Source organism: Somniosus microcephalus, chromosome 12 (genome assembly GCF_052327205.1).
Source record: "Somniosus microcephalus isolate GS21.2 chromosome 12, FLI_Smic_1.0, whole genome shotgun sequence".
NCBI lineage: Eukaryota > Metazoa > Chordata > Chondrichthyes > Squaliformes > Somniosidae > Somniosus > Somniosus microcephalus.
In genome coordinates this window covers 163,824,623-163,850,650 of record NC_140998.1, presented here as the reverse complement: position 1 = coordinate 163,850,650, position 26,028 = coordinate 163,824,623, and the positions used below count along the sequence as shown (strand labels likewise).

Sequence of the window (26,028 nt, the reverse complement as noted above, 5' to 3'; positions counted from 1 at the left end):
CCGTCACTCCACACAATCCCAGTCTCACCGTCACTCCGGACAATCTCAGCCTCACCGTCACTCCACGCAATCCCAGTCTCACCGTCACTCCACGCAATCCCAGTCTCACCATCACTCCACGCAATCCCAGTCTCACCGTCACTCCAGACAATCCCTGTCTCACCGTCACTCCAGACATTCCCAGTCTCACCTTCACTCCACACAATCCCAGTCTAACCATCACTAAGGACAATCCCTGTCTCACCGCCACTCCGCAGAATCCCAGTCTCACCGTCACTCCGGACAATCCCAGTATCACCTTCACTCCGGACAATCCCAGTCTCACCGTCACTCCACACAGCCCAGTCTCACTGTCACTCCTCACAGCCCAGTCTCACCGTCACTTCACACAATCCCAGTCTCACCGTCACTCCGGATAATCCCAGTCTCACCATTACTCCACACAATCCCAGTCTCACCGTCACTCCACACAATCCCAGTCTCACCGTCACTCCACACAATCCCAGTCTCACCGTCACTCCACACAATCCCAGTCTCACCGTCACTCCACACAATCACAGTCTCACCGTCACTCCACACAATCCCAGTCTCACCGTCACTCCACACAATCCCAGTCTCACCGTCACTCCACACAATCCCAGTCTCACCGTCAATCCACACAATCCCAGTCTCACCGTCACTCCACACAATCCCAGTCTCACCATCACTCCGGACAATGCCAGTCTCACCGTCACGCCCCACAATCCCAGTCTCACCGGCACTCCACACAATCCCAGTCTCACCGTCACTCCACACATTCCCAGTCTCACCGTCACTCCAGCTAATCCCAGTCTCACTGTCACTCCCCACAATCCCAGTCTCACCGTCACTCCACACATTCCCAGTCTCACCGTCATTCCGGACAAGCCCAGTCTCACCGTCACTCCGGACAATCCCAGTCTCACTGTCACTCCACGCAATCCCAATCTCACCGTCTCTCCGGAGAAACCCAGTCTCACCGTCACTCCGGACAATCCCACTCTCACCGTCACTCCACACAATCCCAGTCTCACCGTCGCTCCACACAATCCCAGTCTCACCATCACTCCCCACAATCCCAATCTCACCGCCACTCCACGCAACACCAGTCTCACCATCACTCCACACAATCCCAGTCTCACCGTCACTCCACACATTCCCAGTCTCACCGTAACTCCACAAAATCCCTGTCTCACCATCACTCCATGCAATCCCAGTCTCACCGTCACTCCACACAAGCCCAATCTCACCGTCTCTCCGGACAAACCCAGTCTCACCGTTACTCCGGACTATCCGAATCTCACCGTCACTCCACACAATCCCAGTCTCACCGTCACTCCACACATTGCCAGTCTCACCGTCACTCCGGCTAATTCCAGTCTCACCGTCACTCCCCACAATCCCAGTCTCACCGTCACTGCACACAATCCCAGTCTCACCGTCACGCAGGACAATCCCAGTCTCACCGTCACTCCGCACAATCCCAGTCTCACCGTCACTTCACACAATCCCAGTCTGACCGTCACTTCACACAATCCCAGTCTCACCGTCACTCTGGACAATCCCAGGCACACCGTCATTCCGGACAATCCCAGTCTCACCATCACTCCGGACAATCCCAGTCTCACCGTCACTCCGGACAATCCCAGTCTCACCGTCACTCCGGACAATCCCTGTCTCACCGTCACTCCGGACATTCCCAGTCTCACCTTCACTCCACACAATCCCAGTCTCACCGTCACTCCACACAATCCCAGTCTGACCATCACTCCACACAATCCCAGTCTCACCATCACTCCGGACATTCCCAGCCTCACCGTCACTCCACACAATCCCAGTCTCACCGTCACTCCACACAATCCCTGTCTGACCATCACTCCACACAATCCCAGTCTCACCGTCACTCCGGACATTCCCAGCCTCACCGTCACTCCACACAATCCCAGTCTCACTGTCACTTCACACAATCCCAGTCTGACCATCACTCCACACAATCCTAGACTCACCATCACTCCGAGCAATACCAGTCTCACCGTCACTCCCAGTCTCACCGTCACTCCGGACAATTCCAGTCTCTCCGTCACTCCACACAATCCCAGTCTCACCGTCACTCCGGATAATCCCAGTCTCACCATCACTCCACACAGCCTAGTCTCACCGTCACTTCACACAATCCCAGTCTCACCGTCAGTCCGGACAATCCCAGTCTCACCGTCACTCCACACAATCCAGTCTCACCGTCACTCCACACAATCCCAGTCTCACCATCACGCCGGACAATCCCAGTCTCACCGTCACTCCACACAATCCCAGTCTCACCGTCTCTCCAGACATTCCCAGTCTCACCGCCACTCCGGACAATCCCTGTCTCACCATCAGTCCACACAATCCCAGTCTCACCGTCACTCTACACAATCTCAGTCTCACCGTCACTCCGGACAATCCCTGTCTCACCGTCACTCCGGACATTCCCAGTCTCACCGTCACTCCACACAATCCCAGTCTCACCGTAACTCTGGACAATCCCAGTCTCACCATCACTACGGACAATCCCTGTCTCACCGCCACTCTGCACAATCCCAGTCTCACCGTCACTCCGGACAATCCCAGTATCACCGTCACTGCACACAATCCCAGTCTCACCGTCACTCCACACAATCCCAGTCTCACCGTCACTCCACACAATCCCAGTCTCACCGTCACTCCACACAATCCCAGTCTCACCGTCACTCCCCACAATCCCAGTCTCACCGTCACTCCACACAATCCCAGTCTCACCGTCACTCCACACATTCCCAGTCTCACCATCACTCCGGACAATCCCAGTCTCACCGTCACTCCACGCAATCCCAATCTCACCGTCTCTCCGGAGAAACCCAGTCTCACCGTTACTCCGGACAATCCCAGTCTCACCGTCGCTCCACACAATCCCAGTCTCGCCGTCACTCCACACATTCCCAGTCTCACCGTCACTCCGGCTAATCCCAGTCTCACCGTCACTCCCCACAATCCCAGTCTCACCGTCACTCCACACAATCCCAGTCTCACCGTCACTCCGGACAATCCCAGTCTCACCGTAACTCCACACAATCCCTGTCTCACCGTCATTCCGGACAAGCCCAGTCTCACCATCAGGCCACACAATCCCAGTCTCACCGTAACTCCACAAAATCCCTGTCTCACCATCACTCCACACAATCCCAGTCTCACCGTCACTCCGGACAATCCCAGTCTCAACTTCACTGCACGCAATCCCAGTCTCACCGTCACTCCACACAATCCCAGTCTGCTCATCAGTCCGCACAATCTCAGTCTAATCGTCACTCCACACAATCCCAGTCTCACCGTCACTCCACACATTGCCAGTCTCACCGTCACTCCGGCTAATTCCAGTCTCACCGTCACTCCCCACAATCCCAGTCTCACCGTCACTGCACACAATCCCAGTCTCACCGTCACGCAGGACAATCCCAGTCTCACCGTCACTCCACACAATCCCAGTCTCACCGTCATCCCGGACAATCCCAGTCTCACAGTCACTCCGGACAATCCCAGTCTCACCGTCACTCCGGACAATCCCAGTCTCACCGTCACTCCGGACAATCCCTGTCTCACCGTCACTCCGGTCATTCCCAGTCTCACCGTCACTCCACACAATCCCAGTCTCACCTTCACTCCACACAATCCCAGTCTGACCATCACTCCACACAATCCCAGTCTCACCATCACTCCGGACATTCCCAGCCTCACCGTCACTCCACACAATCCCAGTCTCACCGTCACTCCACACAATCCCTGTCTGACCATCACTCCACACAATCCCAGTCTCACCGCCACTCCGGACATTCCCAGCCTCACCGTCACTCCACACAATCCCAGTCTCACTGTCACTTCACACAATCCCAGTCTGACCATCACTCCACACAATCCTAGACTCACCATCACTCCGAGCAATACCAGTCTCACCGTCACTCCGGACAATTCCAGTCTCTCCGTCACTCCACACAATCCCAGTCTCACCGTCACTCCGAATAATCCCAGCCTCACCATCACTCCACACAGCCTAGTCTCACCGTCACTTCACACAATCCCAGTCTCACCGTCAGTCCGGACAATCCCAGTCTCACCGTCACTCCACACAATCCAGTCTCACCGTCACTCCACACAATCCCAGTCTCACCATCACGCCGGACAATCCCAGTCTCACCGTCACTCCACACAATCCCAGTCTCACCGTCTCTCCGGACAAACCCAGCCTCACCGTCACTCCGGACAATCCCACTCTCACCGTCACTCCACACAATCCCAGTCTAACCGACACTCCACACAATCCCTGTCTCACCATCAGTCCACACAATCCCAGTCTCACCGTCACTCTACACAATCTCAGTCTCACCGTCACTCCAGACAATCCCTGTCTCACCATCTCTCCAGACATTCCCAGTCTCACCGCCACTCCGGACAATCCCAGTCTCACCCTCACTCCACACAATCCCAGTCTAACCGACACTCCACACAATCCCTGTCTCACCATCAGTCCACACAATCCCAGTCTCACCGTCACTCTACACAATCTCAGTCTCACCGTCACTCCGGACAATCCCTGTCTCACCATCACTCCGGACAATCCCAGTCTCACCTTCACTCCACACAGTCCCAGTCTCACCGTCACTCCACACAATCCCAGTCTCACCGTCACTCCACACAATCCCTGTCTTACCATCACACCACGCAATCCCAGTCTCACCGTCACTCCGGACAATCCCAGTCTCACCGTCACTCCGGACAATCCCAGTCTCACCGTCACTCTGCACAATCCCAGTCTCACCGTCACTCCGCACAATCCCAGTCTCACCGTCACTCCACACAACCCCTGTCTCACCGTCACTCCACACAATCCCAGTCTCACCGTCACTTCACACAATCCCAGTCCCACCGTCACTCCGGAAAATCCCAGTCTCACCGTCACTCCGGACAATGCTAGTCTCACCGTCTCTCCACACATTCCCAGTCTCACCGTCACTCCACACAATCCCAGTCTCACCGTCACTCCGGACAATCTCAGCCTCACCGTCACTCCACGCAATCCCAGTCTCACCGTCACTCCACGCAATCCCAGTCTCACCATCACTCCACGCAATCCCAGTCTCACCGTCACTCCAGACAATCCCTGTCTCACCTTCACTCCACACAATCCCAGTCTAACCATCACTAAGGACAATCCCTGTCTCACCGCCACTCCGCAGAATCCCAGTCTCACCGTCACTCCGGACAATCCCAGTATCACCTTCACTCCGGACAATCCCAGTCTCACCGTCACTCCACACAGCCCAGTCTCACTGTCACTCCTCACAGCCCAGTCTCACCGTCACTTCACACAATCCCTGTCTCACCATCAGTCCACACAATCCCAGTCTCACCGTCACTCTACACAATCTCAGTCTCACCGTCACTCCAGACAATCCCTGTCTCACCATCTCTCGAGACATTCCCAGTCTCACCGCCACTCCGGACAATCCCAGTCTCACCCTCACTCCACACAATCCCAGTCTAACCGACACTCCACACAATCCCTGTCTCACCATCAGTCCACACAATCCCAGTCTCACCGTCACTCTACACAATCTCAGTCTCACCGTCACTCCGGACAATCCCTGTCTCACCATCACTCCGGACAATCCCAGTCTCACCTTCACTCCACACAGTCCCAGTCTCACCGTCACTCCACACAATCCCAGTCTCACCGTCACTCCACACAATCCCTGTCTTACCATCACACCACGCAATCCCAGTCTCACCGTCACTCCGGACAATCCCAGTCTCACCGTCACTCCGGACAATCCCAGTCTCACCGTCACTCTGCACAATCCCAGTCTCACCGTCACTTCACACAATCCCAGTCTGACCGTCACTTCACACAATCCCAGTCTCACCGTCACTCCGGACAATCCCAGTCTCACCGTCACTCCGGACAATCCCAGTCTCACCGTCACTCCGGACAATCCCTGTCTCACCCTCACTCCACACAATCCCAGTCGCACCGTCACTCCACACAATCCCAGTCTCACCGTCACTCCACACAATCCCAGTCTCACCGTCACTCCACACAATCCCAGTCTCACCGTCAGTCCACACAATCCCAGTCTCACCGTCACTCCACACAATCCTAGTCTCACCTTCACTCCACACAGTCCCAGTTTCACCGTCACTCCACACAATCCCAGTCTCACCGTCACTCCACACAATCCAAGTCTCACCGTCGCTCCGGACAATCACAGTCTCAGCGTCACTCCACACAATCCCAGTCTCACCGTCACTCCACACTATCCCAGTCTCACCGTCACTCCGGAAAATGCCAGTCTCACCGTCACTCCGGACAATGCTAGTCTCACCGTCTCTCCACACAATCCCAGTCTCACCGTCACTCCACACAATCCCAGTCTCTCCGTCACTCCACACAATCCTAGTCTCACCTTCAGTCCACACAGTCCCAGTCTCACCGTCACTCCACACAATCCCAGTCTCACCATCACTCCACACAATCCCAGTCTCACCGTCACTCCACACAATCCCAGTCTCTCCGTCACTCCACACAATCCTAGTCTCACCTTCAGTCCACACAGTCCCAGTCTCACCGTCACTCCACACAATCCCAGTCTCACCGTCACTCCACACAATCCCAGTCTCACCGTCACTCCACACAATCCCAGTCTCACCGTCACTCCACACAATCCCAGTCTCACCGTCACTCCACACAATCCGAGTCTCACCTTCACTCCACACAGTCCAAGTCTCACCGTCACTCCACACAATTCCAGTCTCACCATCACTCTACACAATCCCAGTTGCACCGTCACTCCGGACAATCCCAGTCTCACCGTCACTCCGCACAATCCCTGTCTCACCATCACTCCACACAATCCCAGTCTCACCGTCACTCCACACAATCACAGTCTCACCGTCACTCCACACAATCCTAGTCTCACCTTCACTCCACACAGTCCCAGTCTCACCGTCACTCCACACAATTCCAGTCTCACCATCACTCCACACAATCCCAGTCTCACCGTCACTCTACACAATCCCAGTTGCACCGTCACTCCGGACAATCCCAGTCTCACCGTCACTCCGCACAATCCCTGTCTCACCATCACTCCACACAATCCCAGTCTCAGCGTCACTTCACACAATCCCAGTCTCACCGTCACTCCACACAATCCCAGTCTCACCGTCACTTCACACAATCCCAGTCTCACCTTTACTCCGGACAATCCGAGTCTCACCGTCAATCCACAAAATCCGATTTTCACCTTCACGCCACACAATCCCAGTTTCACCATCACTCCACACAATCCCAGTCTCACCGTCACTCTGGACAATCCCAGTCACACCGTCACTCCACACAATCCCAGTCTCACTGTCACTCCGGACAATCCCAGTCTCACTGTCACTCCACAATGTCCCATTCTCACCGTCATTCCACACAATCCCAGTCTCACCGTTACTCCGGACAATCCCAGTTTCACCGTCACTCCACAGAATCCCAATCTCTCCGTCACTCCGGACATTCCCAGTCTCACCGTCACTCCACACAATCCCAGTTGCACCGTCAATCCACACAATCCAAGTCTCACCGTCACTCCGGACAATCCCAGTCTCACCGTCACTGCGGACAATCCCAGACTCACTGTCACTCCACACAATCCCAGTCTCACCGTTACTCCGGACAATCCCAGTTTCACCGTCACTCCACAGAATCCCAATCTCACCGTCTCTCCGGACAAACCCAGTCTCACCGTTACTCCGGACAATCCCACTCTCACAGTCACTCCACACAATCCCAGTCTCACCGTCACTCCACACAATCACAGTATAATCGTCACTCCACACATTCCCAGTCTCACCATCACTCCGGACAATCCCAGTCTCACCGTCACTCCACACAATCCCAGTCTCACTGTCACTCCGGACAATCCCAGTCTCACCGTCACTCCGGACAATCCCAGTCTCACCGTCACTCCGGACAATCCCAGTCTCACCGTCACTCCGGACAATCCCAGTCTAACCGTCACTCCGGACAATCCCAGTCTAACCGTAACTCCGGACAATCCAAGTCTCACCCTCACTCCGGACATTCCCAGTCTCACCCTCACTCCAAACAATCCCAGTCTCACCGTCACTCCACACAATCCCAGTCTCACCCTCACTCCACACAATCCCAGTCTCACCGTCACGCCACACATTCCCAGTCTCACCGTCACTCCACACAATCCCAGTCTCACCTTCACTCCACACAATCCCAGTCTCACCGTCACGCCACACAATCCCTGACTCACCGTCACTCCACACAATCCCAATCTCACCGTCACACCACACAATCGCAGTCCCACCGTCACTCCACACAATCCCACTCTCACCATCACTCCGCGCAATCCCAGTCTCACCGTCACTCCGGACAATCCTGGACTCACCGTCACTCCGGACAATCCCACTCTCACCGTCACTCCAGACAATCCCTGTCTCACGATCTCTCCAGACATTCCCAGTCTCACCGCCACTCCGGACAATCCCAGTCTCACCCTCACTCCACACAATCCCAGTCTCACCGTCACTCCGGACAATCCCACTCTCACCGTCACTCCAGAAAATCCCTGTCTCACCGTCACTCTGCACAATCCCAGTCTCACTGTCACTCCGGACAATCCCAGTCTCACCGTCACTCCGGACAATCCCAGTCTCACCGTCACTCCGGACAATCCCAGTCTAACCGTCACTCCGGACAATCCCAGTCTAACCGTAACTCCGGACAATCCAAGTCTCACCCTCACTCCGGACATTCCCAGTCTCACCCTCACTCCAAACAATCCCAGTCTCACCGTCACTCCACACAATCCCAGTCTCACAATCACTCCAGAAAATCCCTGTCTCACCGTCACTCTGCACAATCCCAGTCTCACGTCACTCCACACAATCCCAGTCTCACCATCACTCCACACAATCCCAGTCGCACCGTCACTCCACACAATCCCAGTCTCACCGTCACTCCACACAATCCCAGTCTCACCGTCACTCCACACAATCCCAGTCTCACCGTCACTCCACACAATCCCAGTCTCACCGTCACTCCACACAATCCTAGTCTCACCTTCACTCCACACAGTCCAAGTCTCACCGTCACTCCACACAATTCCAGTCTCACCATCACTCCACACAATCCCAGTCTCACCGTCACTCTACACAATCCCAGTTGCACCGTTACTCCGGACAATCCCAGTCTCACCGTCACTCCGCACAATCCCTGTCTCACCATCACTCCACACAATCCCAGTCTCACCATCACTCCACACAATCACAGTCTCACCGTCACTCCACACAATCCTAGTCTCACCATCACTCCACACAATCCCAGTCTCACCGTCACTCTGGACAATCCCAGTCTCACCGTCACTCCGCACAATCCCTGTCTCACCATCACTCCACACAATCCCAGTCTCACCGTCACTCTGGACAATCCCAGTCACACCGTCACTCCACACAATCCCAGTCTCACCTTTACTCCGGACAATCCCAGTCTCACCGTCAATCCACAAAATCCGATTTTGACCTTCACGCCACACAATCCCAGTCTCACCATCACTCCACACAATCCCAGTCTCACTGTCACTCCGGACAATCCCACTCTCACCGTCACTCCACACAATCCCAGTCTCACTGTCACTCCACAATGTCCCATTCTCACCGTCATTCCGGACAAGCCCAGTCTCACCATCACTCCGGACAATCCCAGTCTCACCGTCACTCCACACAATCCCAGTCTCACCGTCACTCCGGACAATCCAAGTCTCACCTTCACTCCACACAATCCCAGTCTCACAGTCACTCCGGACAATCCCAGTCTCACCATCACTCCGGACAATCCCAGTCTCACCGTCACTCCGGACAATCCCAGTCTCACTGTCACTCCACACAATCCCAGTCTCACCGTCACTCCGGACAATCCCAGTCTCACCGTCACTCCGGACAATCCCAGTCTCACCGTCACTCCACACAATCCCAGTCTCACCGTCACTCCGGACAATCCCAGTTTCACCGTCACTCCACAGAATCCCAATCTCACCGTCTCTCCGGACAAACCCAGTCTCACCGTCACTCCGGACAATCCCAGTCTAACCGTCACTCCGGACAATCCCAGTCTAACCGTAACTCCGGACAATCCAAGTCTAACCCTCACTCCGGACATTCCCAGTCTCACCCTCACTCCACACAATCCCAGTCTCACCGTCACTCCACACAATCCCAGTCTCACCCTCACTACACACAATCCCAGTCTCACCGTCACGCCACACATTCCCAGTCTCACCGTCACTCCACACAATCCCAGTCTCACCTTCACTCCACACAATCCCAGTCTCACCGTCACGCCACACAATCCCTGACTCACCGTCACTCCACACAATCCCAATCTCACCGTCACACCACACAATCGCAGTCCCACCGTCACTCCACACAATCCCACTCTCACCATCACTCCGCGCAATCCCAGTCTCACCGTCACTCTGGACATTCCCAGTCTCACCGTCACTCCACACAATCCCAGTCTCATCATCACTACGGACATTCCCAGTCTCAGCGTCACTCCACACAATCCTAGTCTCACCGTCACTTCACACAATCCCAGTATCACCATCACTCCACACAATCCCAGACTCACCATCACTCCGAACAATCCCAGTCTCACCGTCACTCTGGACAATCCCAGTCTCACCGTCACTCCACGCAATCCCAGTCTCACCGTAACTCCGGACAATCCCACTCACACCGTAACTCCAGACAATCCCAGTCTCATCGTCACTCCGGACAATCCCAGTGTCACCGTCACTCCGCACAATCCCAGTCACACCGTAACTCCGGACAATCCCAGTCTCATCGTCACTCCGGACAATCCCAGTATCACCGTCACTCCGGACATTCCCAGTCTCACTGTCACTCCACACAGCCCAGTCTCACCGTCACTACACACAATCCCAGTCTCACCGCCACTCCGGACAATCCCAGTCTCACCGTCACTCCACACAATCCAGTCTCACCGTCACTCCACACAATCCCAGTCTCACAGTCACTCCGGACAATCCCAGTCTCACCGTCACTCCACACAATCCCAGTCTCACCGTCACTCCACACAATCCCAGTCTCACCGTCAATCCGGAAAATCCCAGACTCACCGGCACTCCACGCAATCCCAGTCTCACCGTCACTCCGAACAATCCCAGTCTCACCGTCACTCCGGACAATCCCAGTCTCACCGTCACTCCCCAAAATCCCAGTCTCACAATCACTCCAGACAATCCCAGTCTCACCGTCATTCCACACAATCCCAGTCTCACCGTCACTCCAGACAATCCCTGTCTCACCATCTCTCCAGACATTCCCAGTCTCACCGCCACTCCGGACAATCCCAGTCTCACCATCACTCCGCAGAATCCCAGTCTCACTGTCACTCCACACAATCCCAGTCTCACCATCACTCCGGACATTCCCAGTCTCACCATCACTCCGGACAATCCCAGTCTCACCATCAGTCCACACAATCCCAGTCTCACCATCACTCCACACAATCCCAGTCCCACCGTCGCGCCACGCAATCCCTGTCTCACCATCAGTCCACACAATCCCAGTCTCACCGTCACTCCACACAATCCCAGTCTCACCGTCACTCTACACAATCCCAGTTGTACCGTCACTCCGGACAATCCCAGTCTCACCGTCGCTCCACACAATTCCAGTCTCACCGTCACTCCACACAATCCCAGTCTCACTGTCGCTCCACATAATCCCTGTCTCACCGTCACCCCACGCAATCCCAGTCTCACCGTCACTCCGGACAATCCCAGTCTCACCGTCACTCCGGACAATCCCAGTCTCACCATCACTCCGGACAACCCCAGTCTCACTGTCACTCTACACAATCCCAGTCTCACCGGCACTCCGCACAATCCCTGTCTCACCGTCACTCCACACAATCCCAGTCTCACCGTCACTCCACGCGATCCCAGTCTCACCGTCACTCCGCACAATCCTAGTCTCACCGTCACTCCGCACAATCCTAGTCTCACCGTCACTCCGCACAATCCTAGTCTCACCGTCACTCCGGAAAATCCCAGTCTCACCGTCACTCCGGAAAATCCCTGTCTCACCGTCACTCCGGACAATGCTAGTCTCACCGTCTCTCCACAGAATCCCAGTCTCACCTTCACTCCGGACAATCCCAGTCTCTCCTTCACTCCAGACAATCCCAGTCTCACCGTCACTCCGGACAATCCCAGTCTCACCATCACTCCACACAATCCCAGTCGCACCGTCACTCCACACAATCCCAGTCTCACCGTCACTCCGGACAATCCCAGTCTCACCGTCACTCCACACAATCCCAGTCTCACCGTCACTCCACACAATCCCAGTCTCACCGTCACTCCACACAATCCCAGTCTCACCGTCACTTCACACAATCCCAGTCTCACCGTCACTCCACACAATCCCAGTCTCACCGTCACTCCACACAATCCCAGTCACACCGTCACTCCACACAATCCCAGTCTCACCTTTACTCCGGACAAACCCAGTCTCACCGTCAATCCACAAAATCCGATTTTCACCTTCACGCCACACAATCCCAGTTTCACCATCACTCCACACAATCCCAGTCTCACCGTCACTCTGGACAATCCCAGTCACACCGTCACTCCACACAATCCCAGTCTCACTGTCACTCCGGACAATCCCAGTCTCACCGTCACTCCACACAATCCCTGTCTCACTGTCACTCCACAATGTCCCATTCTCACCGTCATTCCACACAATCCCAGTCGCACCGTTACTCCGGACAATCCCAGTTTCACCGTCACTCCACAGAATCCCAATCTCTCCGTCACTCCGGACATTCCCAGTCTCACCGTCACTCCACACAATCCCAGTTGCACCGTCAATCCACACAATCCAAGTCTCACCGTCACTCCGGACAATCCCAGTCTCACCGTCACTCCACACAATCCCAGTCTCACCGTCACTGCGGACAATCCCAGACTCACCATCAATCCACGCAATCCCAGTCTCACCGTCACTCCACACAATCCCAGTCTCACCGTTACTCCGGACAATCCCAGTTTCACCGTCACTCCACAGAATCCCAATCTCACCGTCTCTCCGGACAAACCCAGTCTCACCGTTACTCCGGACAATCCCACTCTCACAGTCACTCCACACAATCCCAGTCTCACCGTCACTCCACACAATCCCAGTATAATCGTCACTCCACACATTCCCAGTCTCACCATCACTCCGGACAATCCCAGTCTCACCGTCACTCCACACAATCCCAGTCTCACCGTCACTCCGGACAATCCAAGTCTCACCTTCACTCCACACAATCCCAGTCTCACTGTCACTCCGGACAATCCCAGTCTCACCGTCACTCCGGACAATCCCAGTCTCACCGTCACTCCGGACAATCCCAGTCTCACCGTCACTCCGGACAATCCCAGTCTCACCGTCACTCCGGACAATCCAAGTCTCACCTTCACTCCACACTATCCCAGTCTCACCGTCACTCCGGACAATCCCAGTCTCACCGTCACTCCGGACAATCCCAGTCTCACCGTCACTCCGGACAATCCCAGTCTCACCGTCACTCCGGACAATCCCAGTCTCACCCTCACTCCACACAATCCCAGTCTCACCGTCATGCCACACATTCCCAGTCTCACCGTCACTCCACACAATCCCAGTCTCACCTTCACTCCACACAATCCCAGTCTCACCGTCACGCCACACAATCCCTGACTCACCGTCACTCCACACAATCCAAATCTCACCGTCACACCACACAATCGCAGTCCCACCGTCACTCCACACAATCCCACTCTCACCATCAGTCCGCGCAATCCCAGTCTCACCGTCACTCCGGACAATCCTAGACTCACCGTCACTCCGGACAATCCCACTCTCACCGTCACTCCAGACAATCCCTGTCTCACCATCTCTCCAGACATTCCCAGTCTCACCGCCACTCCGGACAATCCCAGTCTCACCCTCACTCCACACAATCCCAGTCTCACCGTCACTCCGGACAATCCCACTCTCACCGTCACTCCAGAAAATCCCTGTCTCACCGTCACTCTGCACAATCCCAGTCTCACCGTCACTCCGCACAATCCCAGTCTCACCATCACTCCACACAATCCCAGTCTCACCGTCACTCCACACAATCCCAGTCTCACCGTCACTCCACACAATCCCAGTCTCACCATCACTCCACACAATCCCAGTCTCACCATCTTTCCACACAATCACAGTCTCACCGTCACTCCACACAATCCTAGTCTCACCTTCACTCCACACAGTCCCAGTCTCACCGTCACTCCACACAATTCCAGTCTCACCATCACTCCACACAATCCCAGTCTCACCGTCACTCTACACAATCCCAGTTGCACCGTCACTCCGGACAATCCCAGTCTCACCGTCACTCCGCACAATCCCTGTCTCACCATCACTCCACACAATCCCAGTCTCACCGTCACTCTGGACAATCCCAGTCACACCGTCACTCCACACAATCCCAGTCTCACCTTTACTCCGGACAATCCCAGTCTCACCGTCAATCCACAAAATCCGATTTACACCTTCACGCCACACAATCCCAGTCTCACCATCACTCCACACAATCCCAGTCTCACCGTCACTCTGGACAATCCCAGTCACACCGTCACTCCACACAATCCCAGTCTCACTGTCACTCCGGACAATCCCAGTCTCACCGTCACTCCACACAATCCCAGTCTCACTGTCACTCCACAATGTCCCATTCTCACCGTCATTCCACACATTCCCAGTATCACCGTTACTCCGGACAATCCCAGTTTCACCGTCACTCCACAGAATCCCAATCTCTCCGTCACTCCGGACATTCCCAGTCTCACCGTCACTCCACACAATCCCAGTTGCACCGTCAATCCACTCAATCCAAGTCTCACCGTCACTCCGGACAATCCCAGTCTCACCGTCCCTCCACACAATCCCAGTCTCACCGTCACTGCGGACAATCCCAGACTCACCATCAATCCACGCAATCCCAGTCTCACCGTCACTCCACACAATCCCAGTCTCACTGTCACTCCACACAATCCCAGTCTCACCGTTACTCCGGACAATCCCAGTTTCACCATCACTCCACAGAATCCCAATCTCTCCGTCTCTCCGGACAAACCCAATCTCACCGTTACTCCGGACAATCCCACTCTCACAGTCACTCCACACAATCCCAGTCTCACCGTCACTCCACACAATCCCAGTATAACCGTCACTCCACACATTCCCAGTCTCACCGTCACTCCGGCTAATCCCAGTCTCACGGTCACTCTCCACAATCCCAGTCTCACCGTCACTCCACACAATCACAGTCTCACCGTCACTCCACACAATCCCAGTCTCACCGTCATTCCGGACAAGCCCAGTCTCACCATCACTCCGGACAATCCCAGTCTCACCGTCACTCCACACAATCCCAGTCTCACCGTCACTCCACACAATCCCAGTCTCACCATCACTCCGGACAATCCAAGTCTCACCTTCACTCCACACAATCCCAGTCTCACCGTCACTCCGGACAATCCCAGTCTCACCGTCACTCCGGACAATCCCAGTCTCACCGTCTCTCCGGACAAACCCAGTCTCACCGTCACTCCGGACAATCCCAGTCTAACCGTCACTCCGGACAATCCCAGTCTAAGCCTCACTCCGGACATTCCCAGTCTCACCCTCACTCCACACAATCCCAGTCTCACCGTCACGCCACACATTCCCAGTCTCACCGTCACGCCACACATTCCCAGTCTCACCGTCACTCCACACAATCCCAGTCTCACCTGCACTCCACACAATCCCAGTCTCACCGTCACGCCACACAATCCCTGACTCACCGTCACTCCACACAATCCCAGTCTCACCGTCACACCACACAATCCCAGTCCCACCGTCACTCCACACAATCCCACTCTCACCATCACTCCGCGCAATCCCAGTCTCACCGTCACTCCGGACAATCCTAGACTCACCGTCACTCCGGACAATCCCTGTCTCACCGTCACTCTGGACATTCCCAGTCTCAGCGTCACTCCACACAATCCCAGTCTCACTGTCACTTCACACAATCCCAGTATCACCATCACTCCACACAATCCCAGACTCACCATCACTCCGAACAATCCCAGTCTCACCGTCACTCCGGACAATCCAAGTCTCACCTTCACTCCACACAATCCCAGTCTCACTGTCACTCCGGACAATCCCAGTCTCACCGTCACTCCGGACAATCCCAGTCTCACCGTCACTCCGGACAATCCCAGTCTCACCGTCACTCCGGACAATCCCAGTCTAACCGTCACTCCGGACAATCCCAGTCTAACCATAACTCCTGACAATCCAAGTCTCACCCTCACTCCGGACATTCCCAGTCTCACCCTCACTCCAAACAATCCCAGTCTCACCGTCACTCCACACAATCCCAGTCTCACCCTCACTCCACACAATCCCAGTCTCACCGTCACGCCACACATTCCCAGTCTCACCGTCACTCCACACAATCCCAGTCTCACCTTCACTCCACACAATCCCAGTCTCACTGTCACGCCACACAATCCCTGACTCACCGTCACTCCACACAATCCCAATCTCACCGTCACACCACACAATCGCAGTCGCACCGTCACTCCACACAATCCCACTCTCACCATCACTCCGCGCAATCCCAGTCTCACCGTCACTCCGGACAATCCTAGACTCACCGTCACTCCGGACAATCCCACTCTCACCGTCACTCCAGACAATCCCTGTCTCACCATCTCTCCAGACATTCCCAGTCTCACCGCCACTCCGGACAATCCCAGTCTCACCCTCACTCCACACAATCCCAGTCTCACCGTCACTCCGGACAATCCCACTCTCACCGTCACTCCAGAAAATCCCTGTCTCACCGTCACTCTGCACAATCCCAGTCTCACCGTCACTCCACACAATCCCAGTCGCACCGTCACTCCACACAATCCCAGTCTCACCGTCACTCCACACAATCCCAGTCTCACCGTCACTCCACACAATCCCAGTCTCACCGTCACTCCACACAATCCCAGTCTCACCGTCACTCCACACAATCCTAGTCTCACCTTCACTCCACACAGTCCAAGTCTCACCGTCACTCCACACAATTCCAGTCTCACCATCACTCCACACAATCCCAGTCTCACCGTCACTCTACACAATCCCAGTTGCACCGTTACTCCGGACAATCCCAGTCTCACCGTCACTCCGCACAATCCCTGTCTCACCATCACTCCACACAATCCCAGTCTCACCATCACTCCACACAATCACAGTCTCACCGTCACTCCACACAATCCTAGTCTCACCTTCACTCCACACAGTCCCAGTCTCACCGTCACTCCACACAATTCCAGTCTCACCATCACTCCACACAATCCCAGTCTCACCGTCACTCTACACAATCCCAGTTGCACCGTCACTCCGGACAATCCCAGTCTCACCGTCACTCCGCACAATCCCTGTCTCACCATCACTCCACACAATCCCAGTCTCACCTTTACTCCGGACAATCCCAGTCTCACCGTCACTCCACACAATCCCAGTCTCACTGTCACTCCACAATGTCCCATTCTCACCGTCATTCCACACAATCCCAGTCTCACCGTTACTCCGGACAATCCCAGTTTCACCGTCACTCCACAGAATCCCAATCTCTCCATTACTCCGGACATTCCCAGTCTCACCGTCACTCCACACAATCCCAGTTGCACCGTCAATCCACTCAATCCAAGTCTCACCGTCACTCCACACAATCCCAGTCTCACCGTCACTGCGGACAATCCCAGACTCACCATCAATCCACGCAATCCCAGTCTCACCGTCACTCCACACAATCCCAGTCTCACTGTCACTCCACACAATCCCAGTCTCACTGTCACTCCACACAATCCCAGTCTCACCGTTACTCCGGACAATCCCAGTTTCACCGTCACTCCACAGAATCCCAATCTCTCCGTCTCTCCGGACAAACCCAATCTCACCGTTACTCCGGACAATCCCAGTATAACCGTCACTCCACACATTCCCAGTCTCACCGTCACTCCGGCTAATCCCAGTCTCACGGTCACTCCCCACAATCCCAGTCTCACCGTCACTCCACACAATCCCAGTCTCACCGTCACTCCACACAATCCCAGTCTCACCGTCATTCCGGACAAGCCCAGTCTCACCATCACTCCGGACAATCCCAGTCTCACCGTCACTCCACACAATCCCAGTATAACCGTCACTCCACACATTCCCAGTCTCACCGTCACTCCGGCTAATCCCAGTCTCACGGTCACTCCCCACAATCCCAGTCTCACCGTCACTCCACACAATCCCAGTCTCACCGTCACTCCACACAATCCCAGTCTCACCGTCATTCCGGACAAGCCCAGTCTCACCATCACTCCGGACAAGCCCAGTCTCACCATCACTCCGGACAATCCCAGTCTCACCGTCACTCCACACAATCCCAGTCTCACCGTCACTCCACACAATCCCAGTCTCACCGTCACTCCGGACAATCCAAGTCTCACCTTCACTCCACACAATCCCAGTCTCACCGTCACTCCGGACAATCCCAGTCTCACCGTCACTCCGGACAATCCCAGTCTAACCGTCACTCCGGACAATCCCAGTCTAACCTTAACTCCGGACAATCCAAGTCTCACCCTCACTCCGGACATTCCCAGTCTCACCCTCACTCCAAACAATCCCAGTCTCTCCGTCACTCCACACAATCCCAGTCTCACCCTCACTCCACACAATCCCAGTCTCACCGTCACGCCACACATTCCCAGTCTCACCGTCACTCCACACAATCCCAGTCTCACCTTCACTCCACACAATCCCAGTCTCACCGTCACGCCACACAATCCCTGACTCACCGTCACTCCACACAATCCCAATCTCACCGTCACACCACACAATCCCAGTCTCTCCGTCACTCCACACAATTCCAGTCTCACCATCACTCCACACAATCCCAGTCTCACCGTCACTCTACACAATCCCAGTTGCACCGTCACTCCGGACAATCCCAGTCTCACCGTCACTCCGCACAATCCCTGTCTCACCATCACTCCACACAATCCCAGTCTCACCGTCACTCTGGACAATCCCAGTCACACCGTCACTCCACACAATCCCAGTCTCACCTTTACTCCGGACAATCCCAGTCTCACCGTCAATCCACAAAATCCGATTTTCACCTTCACGCCACACAATCCCAGTCTCACCATCACTCCACACAATCCCAGTCTCACCGTCACTCTGGACAATCCCAGTCACACCGTCACTCCACACAATCCCAGTCTCACTGTCACTCCGGACAATCCCAGTCTCACCGTCACTCCACACAATCCCAGTCTCACTGTCACTCCACAATGTCCCATTCTCACCGTCATTCCACACAATCCCAGTCTCACCGTTACTCCGGACAATCCCAGTTTCACCGTCACTCCACAGAATCCCAATCTCTCCATTACTCCGGACATTCCCAGTCTCACCGTCACTCCACACAATCCCAGTTGCACCGTCAATCCACTCAATCCAAGTCTCACCGTCACTCCGGACAATCCCAGTCTCACCGTCACTCCACACAATCCCAGTCTCACCGTCATTGCGGACAATCCCAGACTCACTGTCACTCCACACAATCCCAGTCTCACTGTCACTCCACACAATCCCAGTCTCACCGTTACTCCGGACAATGCCAGTTTCACCGTCACTCCACAGAATCCCAGTTGCACCGTCAATCCACTCAATCCAAGTCTCACCGTCACTCCGGACAATCCCAGTCTCACCGTCACTCCACGCAATCCCAGTCTCACCGTCACTCCACACAATCCCAGTCTCACTGTCACTCCACACAATCCCAGTCTCACCGTTACTCCGGAGAATCCAAGTTTCACCGTCACTCCACAGAATCCCAATCTCTCCGTCTCTCCGGACAAACCCAATCTCACCGTTACTCCGGACAATCCCACTCTCACAGTCACTCCACACAATCCCAGTCTCACCGTCACTCCACACAATTCCAGTATAACCGTCACTCCACACATTCCCAGTCTCACCGTCACTCCGGCTAATCCCAGTCTCACGGTCACTCCCCACAATCCCAGTCTCACCGTCACTCCACACAATCCCAGTCTCACCGTCACTCCACACAATCCCAGTCTCACCGTCATTCCGGACAAGCCCAGTCTCACCATCACTCCGGACAATCCCAGTCTCACCATCACTCCACACAATCCCAGTCTCACCGTCACTCCACACAATCCCAGTCTCACCGTCACTCCGCACAATCCCAGTCTCACTGTCACTCCGGACAATCCCAGTCTCACCGTCACTCCGGACAATCCCAGTCTCACCGTCACTCCGGACAATCCCAGTCTCACTGTCACTCCACACAATCCCAGTCTCACCGTCACTCCGGACAATCCCAGTCTCACCGTCACTCCATACAATCCCAGTCTCACCGTCACTCCACACAATCCCAGTCTCACCGTCACTCCGGACAATCCAAGTCTCACCTTCACTCCACACAATCCCAGTCTCACTGTCACTCCGGACAATCCCAGTCTCACCGTCACTCCGGACAATCCCAGTCTCACCGTCACTCCGGACAATCCCAGTCTCACTGTCACTCCACACAATCCCAGTCTCACCGTCACTCCGGACAATCCCAGTTTCACCGTCACTCCACAGAATCCCAATCTCACCGTCTCTCCGGACAAACCCAGTCTCACCGTCACTCCGGACAATCCCAGTCTAACCGTCACTCCGGACAATCCCAGTCTAACCGTAACTCCGGACAATCCAAGTCTAACCCTCACTCCACACAATCCCAGTCTCACCGTCACTCCACACAATCCCACTCTCACCCTCACTCCACACAATCCCAGTCTCACCGTCACGCCACACATTCCCAGTCTCACCGTCACTCCACACAATCCCAGTCTCACCTTCACTCCACACAATCCCAGTCTCACCGTCACGCCACACAATCCCTGACTCACCGTCACTCCACACAATCCCAATCTCACCGTTACACCACACAATCGCAGTCCCACCGTCACTCCACACAATCCCACTCTCACCATCACTCCGCGCAATCCCAGCCTCACCGTCACTCCGGACAATCCTAGACTCACCGTCACTCCGGACAATCCCTGTCTCACCGTCACTCTGGACATTCCCAGTCTCACCGTCACTCCACACAATCCCAGTCTCATCATCACTACGGACATTCCCAGTCTCAGCGTCACTCCACACAATCCTAGTCTCACCGTCACTTCACACAATCCCAGTATCACCATCACTCCACACAATCCCAGACTCACCATCACTCCGAACAATCCCAGTCTCACCGTCACTCTGGACAATCCCAGTCTCACTGTCACTGCAAACAATCCCAGTCTCATCGTCACTCCACGCAATCCGAGTCTCACCGTAACTCCGGACAATCCCACTCACACCGTAACTCCGGACAATCCCAGTCTCATCGTCACTCCGGACAATCCCAGTGTCACCGTCACTCCGCACAATCCCAGTCACACCGTAACTCCGGACAATCCCAGTCTCATCGTCACTCCGGACAATCCCAGTATCACCGTCACTCCGGACATTCCCAGTCTCACTGTCACTCCACACAGCCCAGTCTCACCGTCACTACACACAATCCCAGTCTCACCGCCACTCCGGACAATCCCAGTCTCACCGTCACTCCACACAATCCAGTCTCACCGTCACTCCACACAATCCCAGTCTCACAGTCACTCCGGACAATCCCAGTCTCACCGTCACTCCACACAATCCCAGTCTCACCGTCACTCCACACAATCCCAGTCTCACCGTCAATTCGGACAATCCCAGACTCACCGGCACTCCACGCAATCCTAGTCTCACCGTCACTCCGAACAATCCCAGTCTCACCGTCACTCCGGACAATCCCAGTCTCACCGTCACTCCCCAAAATCCCAGTCTCACAATCACTCCAGACAATCCCAGTCTCACCGTCATTCCACACAATCCCAGTCTCACCGTCACTCCAGACAATCCCTGTCTCACCATCTCTCCAGACATTCCCAGTCTCACCGCCACTCCGGACAATCCCAGTCTCACCATCACTCCGCAGAATCCCAGTCTCACCGTCACTCCACACAATCCCAGTCTCACCATCACTCCGGACAATCCCAGTCTCACCATCAGTCCACACAATCCCAGTCTCACCATCACTCCACACAATCCCAGTCCCACCGTCGCGCCACGCAATCCCTGTCTCACCATCAGTCCACACAATCCCTGTCTCACCGTCACTCTGCACAATCCCAGTCTCACCGTCACTCCACACAATCCCAGTCTCACCATCACTCCACACAATCCCAGTTGTACCGTCACTCCACACAATCCCAGTCTCACCGTCACTCCACACAATCCCAGTCTCACCGTCACTCCACACAATCCCAGTCTCACCGTCACTCCACACAATCCCAGTCTCACTGTCGCTCCACATAATCCCTGTCTCACCGTCACCCCACGCAATCCCAGTCTCACCGTCACTCCGGACAATCCCAGTCTCACCGTCACTCCGGACAATCCCAGTCTCACCGTCACTCCGGACAACCCCAGTCTCACCGTCACTCTACACAATCCCAGTCTCACCGGCACTCCGCACAATCCCTGTCTCACCGTCACTCCACACAATCCCAGTCTCACCGTCACTCCACGCGATCCCAGTCTCACCGTCACTCCGCACAATCCTAGTCTCACCGTCACTCCACACAATCCCAGTCTCACCGTCACTCCACACAATCCCAGTCTCACCGTCACTCCACACAATCCCAGTCACACCGTCACTCCACACTATCACAGTGTCACCGTCACTCCGGAAAATCCCTGTCTCACCGTCACTCCGGACAATGCGAGTCTCACCGTCTCTCCACAGAATCCCAGTCTCACCTTCACTCCGGACAATCCCAGTCTCTCCTTCACTCCAGACAATCCCAGTCTCACCGTCACTCCACACAATCCCAGTCGCACCATCACTCCACACAATCCCAGTCTCACCGTCACTCTGGACAATCCCCGTCTCACCGTCACTCCACACAATCCCAGTCTCACCGTCACTCCACACAATCCCAGTCTCACCGTCACTCCACACAATCCCAGTCTCACCGTCACTTCACACAATCCCAGTCTCACCCTCACTCCACACAATCCCAGTCTCACCGTCACTCCACACAATCCCAGTCACACCGTCACTCCACACAATCCCAGTCTCACCTTTACTCCGGACAAACCCAGTCTCACCGTCAATCCACAAAATCCGATTTTCACCTTCACGCCACACAATCCCAGTTTCACCATCACTCCACACAATCCCAGTCTCACCGTCACTCTGGACAATCCCAGTCACACCGTCACTCCACACAATCCCAGTCTCACTGTCACTCCGGACAATCCCAGTCTCACCGTCACTCCACACAATCCCAGTCTCACTGTCACTCCACAATGTCCCATTCTCACCGTCATTCCACACAATCCCAGTCTCACCGTCACTCCGGACAATCCCAGTTTCTCCGTCACTCCGGACATTCCCAGTCTCACCGTCACTCCACACAATCCCAGTTGCACCGTCAATCCACACAATCCAAGTCTCACCGTCACTCCGGACAATCCCAGTCTCACCGTCACTCCACACAATCCCAGTCTCACCGTCACTGTGGACAATCCCAGACTCACCATCAATCCACGCAATCCCAGTCTCACCATCACTCCACACAATCCCAGTCTCACCGTCACTGTGGACAATCCCAGACTCACCATCAATCCACGCAATCCCAGTCTCACCGTCACTCCACACAATCCCAGTCTCACCGTTACTCCGGACAATCCCAGTTTCACCGTCACTCCACAGAATCCCAATCTCACCGTCTCTCCGGACAAACCCAGTCTCACCGTTACTCCGGACAATCCCACTCTCACAGTCACTCCACACAATCCCAGTCTCACCGTCACTCCACACAATCCCAGTATAATCGTCACTCCACACATTCCCAGTCTCACCATCACTCCGGACAATCCCAGTCTCACCGTCACTCCACACAATCCCAGTCTCACCGTCACTCCACACAATCCCAGTCTCACCGTCACTCCGGACAATCCAAGTCTCACCTTCACTCCACACAATCCCAGTCTCACTGTCACTCCGGACAATCCCAGTCTCACCGTCACTCCGGACAATCCCAGTCTCACCGTCACTCCGGACAATCCCAGTCTCACCGTCACTCCGGACAATCCCAGTCTAACCGTCACTCCGGACAATCCCAGTCTAACCGTAACTCCGGACAATCCAAGTCTCACCCTCACTCCGGACATTCCCAGTCTCACCCTCACTCCAAACAATCCCAGTCTCACCGTCACTCCACACAATCCCAGTCTCACCCTCACTCCACACAATCCCAGTCTCACCGTCACGCCACACAATCCCTGACTCACCGTCACTCCACACAATCCCAATCTCACCGTCACACCACACAATCGCAGTCCCACCGTCACTCCACAGAATCCCACTCTCACCATCAGTCCGCGCAATCCCAGTCTCACCGTCACTCCGGACAATCCTAGACTCACCGTCACTCCGGACAATCCCACTCTCACCGTCACTCCAGACAATCCCTGTCTCACCATCTCTCCAGACATTCCCAGTCTCACCGCCACTCCGGACAATCCCAGTCTCACCCTCACTCCACACAATCCCAGTCTCACCGTCACTCCGGACAATCCCACTCTCACCGTCACTCCAGAAAATCCCTGTCTCACCGTCACTCTGCACAATCCCAGTCTCACCGTCACTCCACACAATCCCAGTCTCACCATCACTCCACACAATCCCAGTCGCACCGTCACTCCACACAATCCCAGTCTCACCGTCACTCCACACAATCCCAGTCTCACCGTCACTCCACACAATCCCAGTCTCACCGACACTCCACACAATCCCAGTCTCACCGTCACTCCACACAATCCTAGTCTCACCTTCACTCCACACAGTCCAAGTCTCACCGTCACTCCACACAATTCCAGTCACACCATCACTCCACACAATCCCAGTCTCACCGTCACTCTACACAATCCCAGTTGCACCGTTACTCCGGACAATCCCAGTCTCACCGTCACTCCGCACAATCCCTGTCTCACCATCACTCCACACAATCCCAGTCTCACCATCTTTCCACACAATCACAGTCTCACCGTCACTCCACACAATCCTAGTCTCACCTTCACTCCACACAGTCCCAGTCTCACCGTCACTCCACACAATTCCAGTCTCACCATCACTCCACACAATCCCAGTCTCACCGTCACTCTACACAATCCCAGTTGCACCGTCACTCCGGACAATCCCAGTCTCACCGTCACTCCGCACAATCCCTGTCTCACCATCACTCCACACAATCCCAGTCTCACCGTCACTCTGGACAATCCCAGTCACACCGTCACTCCACACAATCCCAGTCTCACCTTTACTCCGGACAATCCCAGTCTCACCGTCAATCCACAAAATCCGATTTTCACCTTCGCCACACAATCCCAGTCTCACCATCACTCCACACAATCCCAGTCTCACCGTCACTCTGGACAATCCCAGTCACACCGTCACTCCACACAATCCCAGTCTCACCGTCACTCCACACAATCCCAGTCTCACTGTCACTCCACAATGTCCCATTCTCACCGTCATTCCACACAATCCCAGTCTCACCGTTACTCCGGACAATCCCAGTTTCACCGTCACTCCGGACATTCCCAGTCTCACCGTCACTCCACACAATCCCAGTTGCACCGTCAATCCACTCAATCCAAGTC

The 26,028-nt window shown here is 55.0% G+C and overlaps 1 protein-coding gene across 1 annotated transcript in view; it reads left to right on the top strand.

Annotated features, from left to right (window-relative positions):
• Window positions 1-26,028, top strand: part of LOC147109675 (uncharacterized) — a 130,383-nt gene that overhangs the window by 54,758 nt on the left and 49,597 nt on the right. The window contains exons 2-5 of the mRNA XM_086002348.1: window positions 19,894-20,138; window positions 20,316-20,660; window positions 20,847-20,984; window positions 21,576-21,698. Coding sequence (XP_085858474.1) covers window positions 19,894-20,138; window positions 20,316-20,660; window positions 20,847-20,984; window positions 21,576-21,698 — 851 coding nt within the window. The remainder of the gene's footprint in view (window positions 1-19,893; window positions 20,139-20,315; window positions 20,661-20,846; window positions 20,985-21,575; window positions 21,699-26,028) is intronic.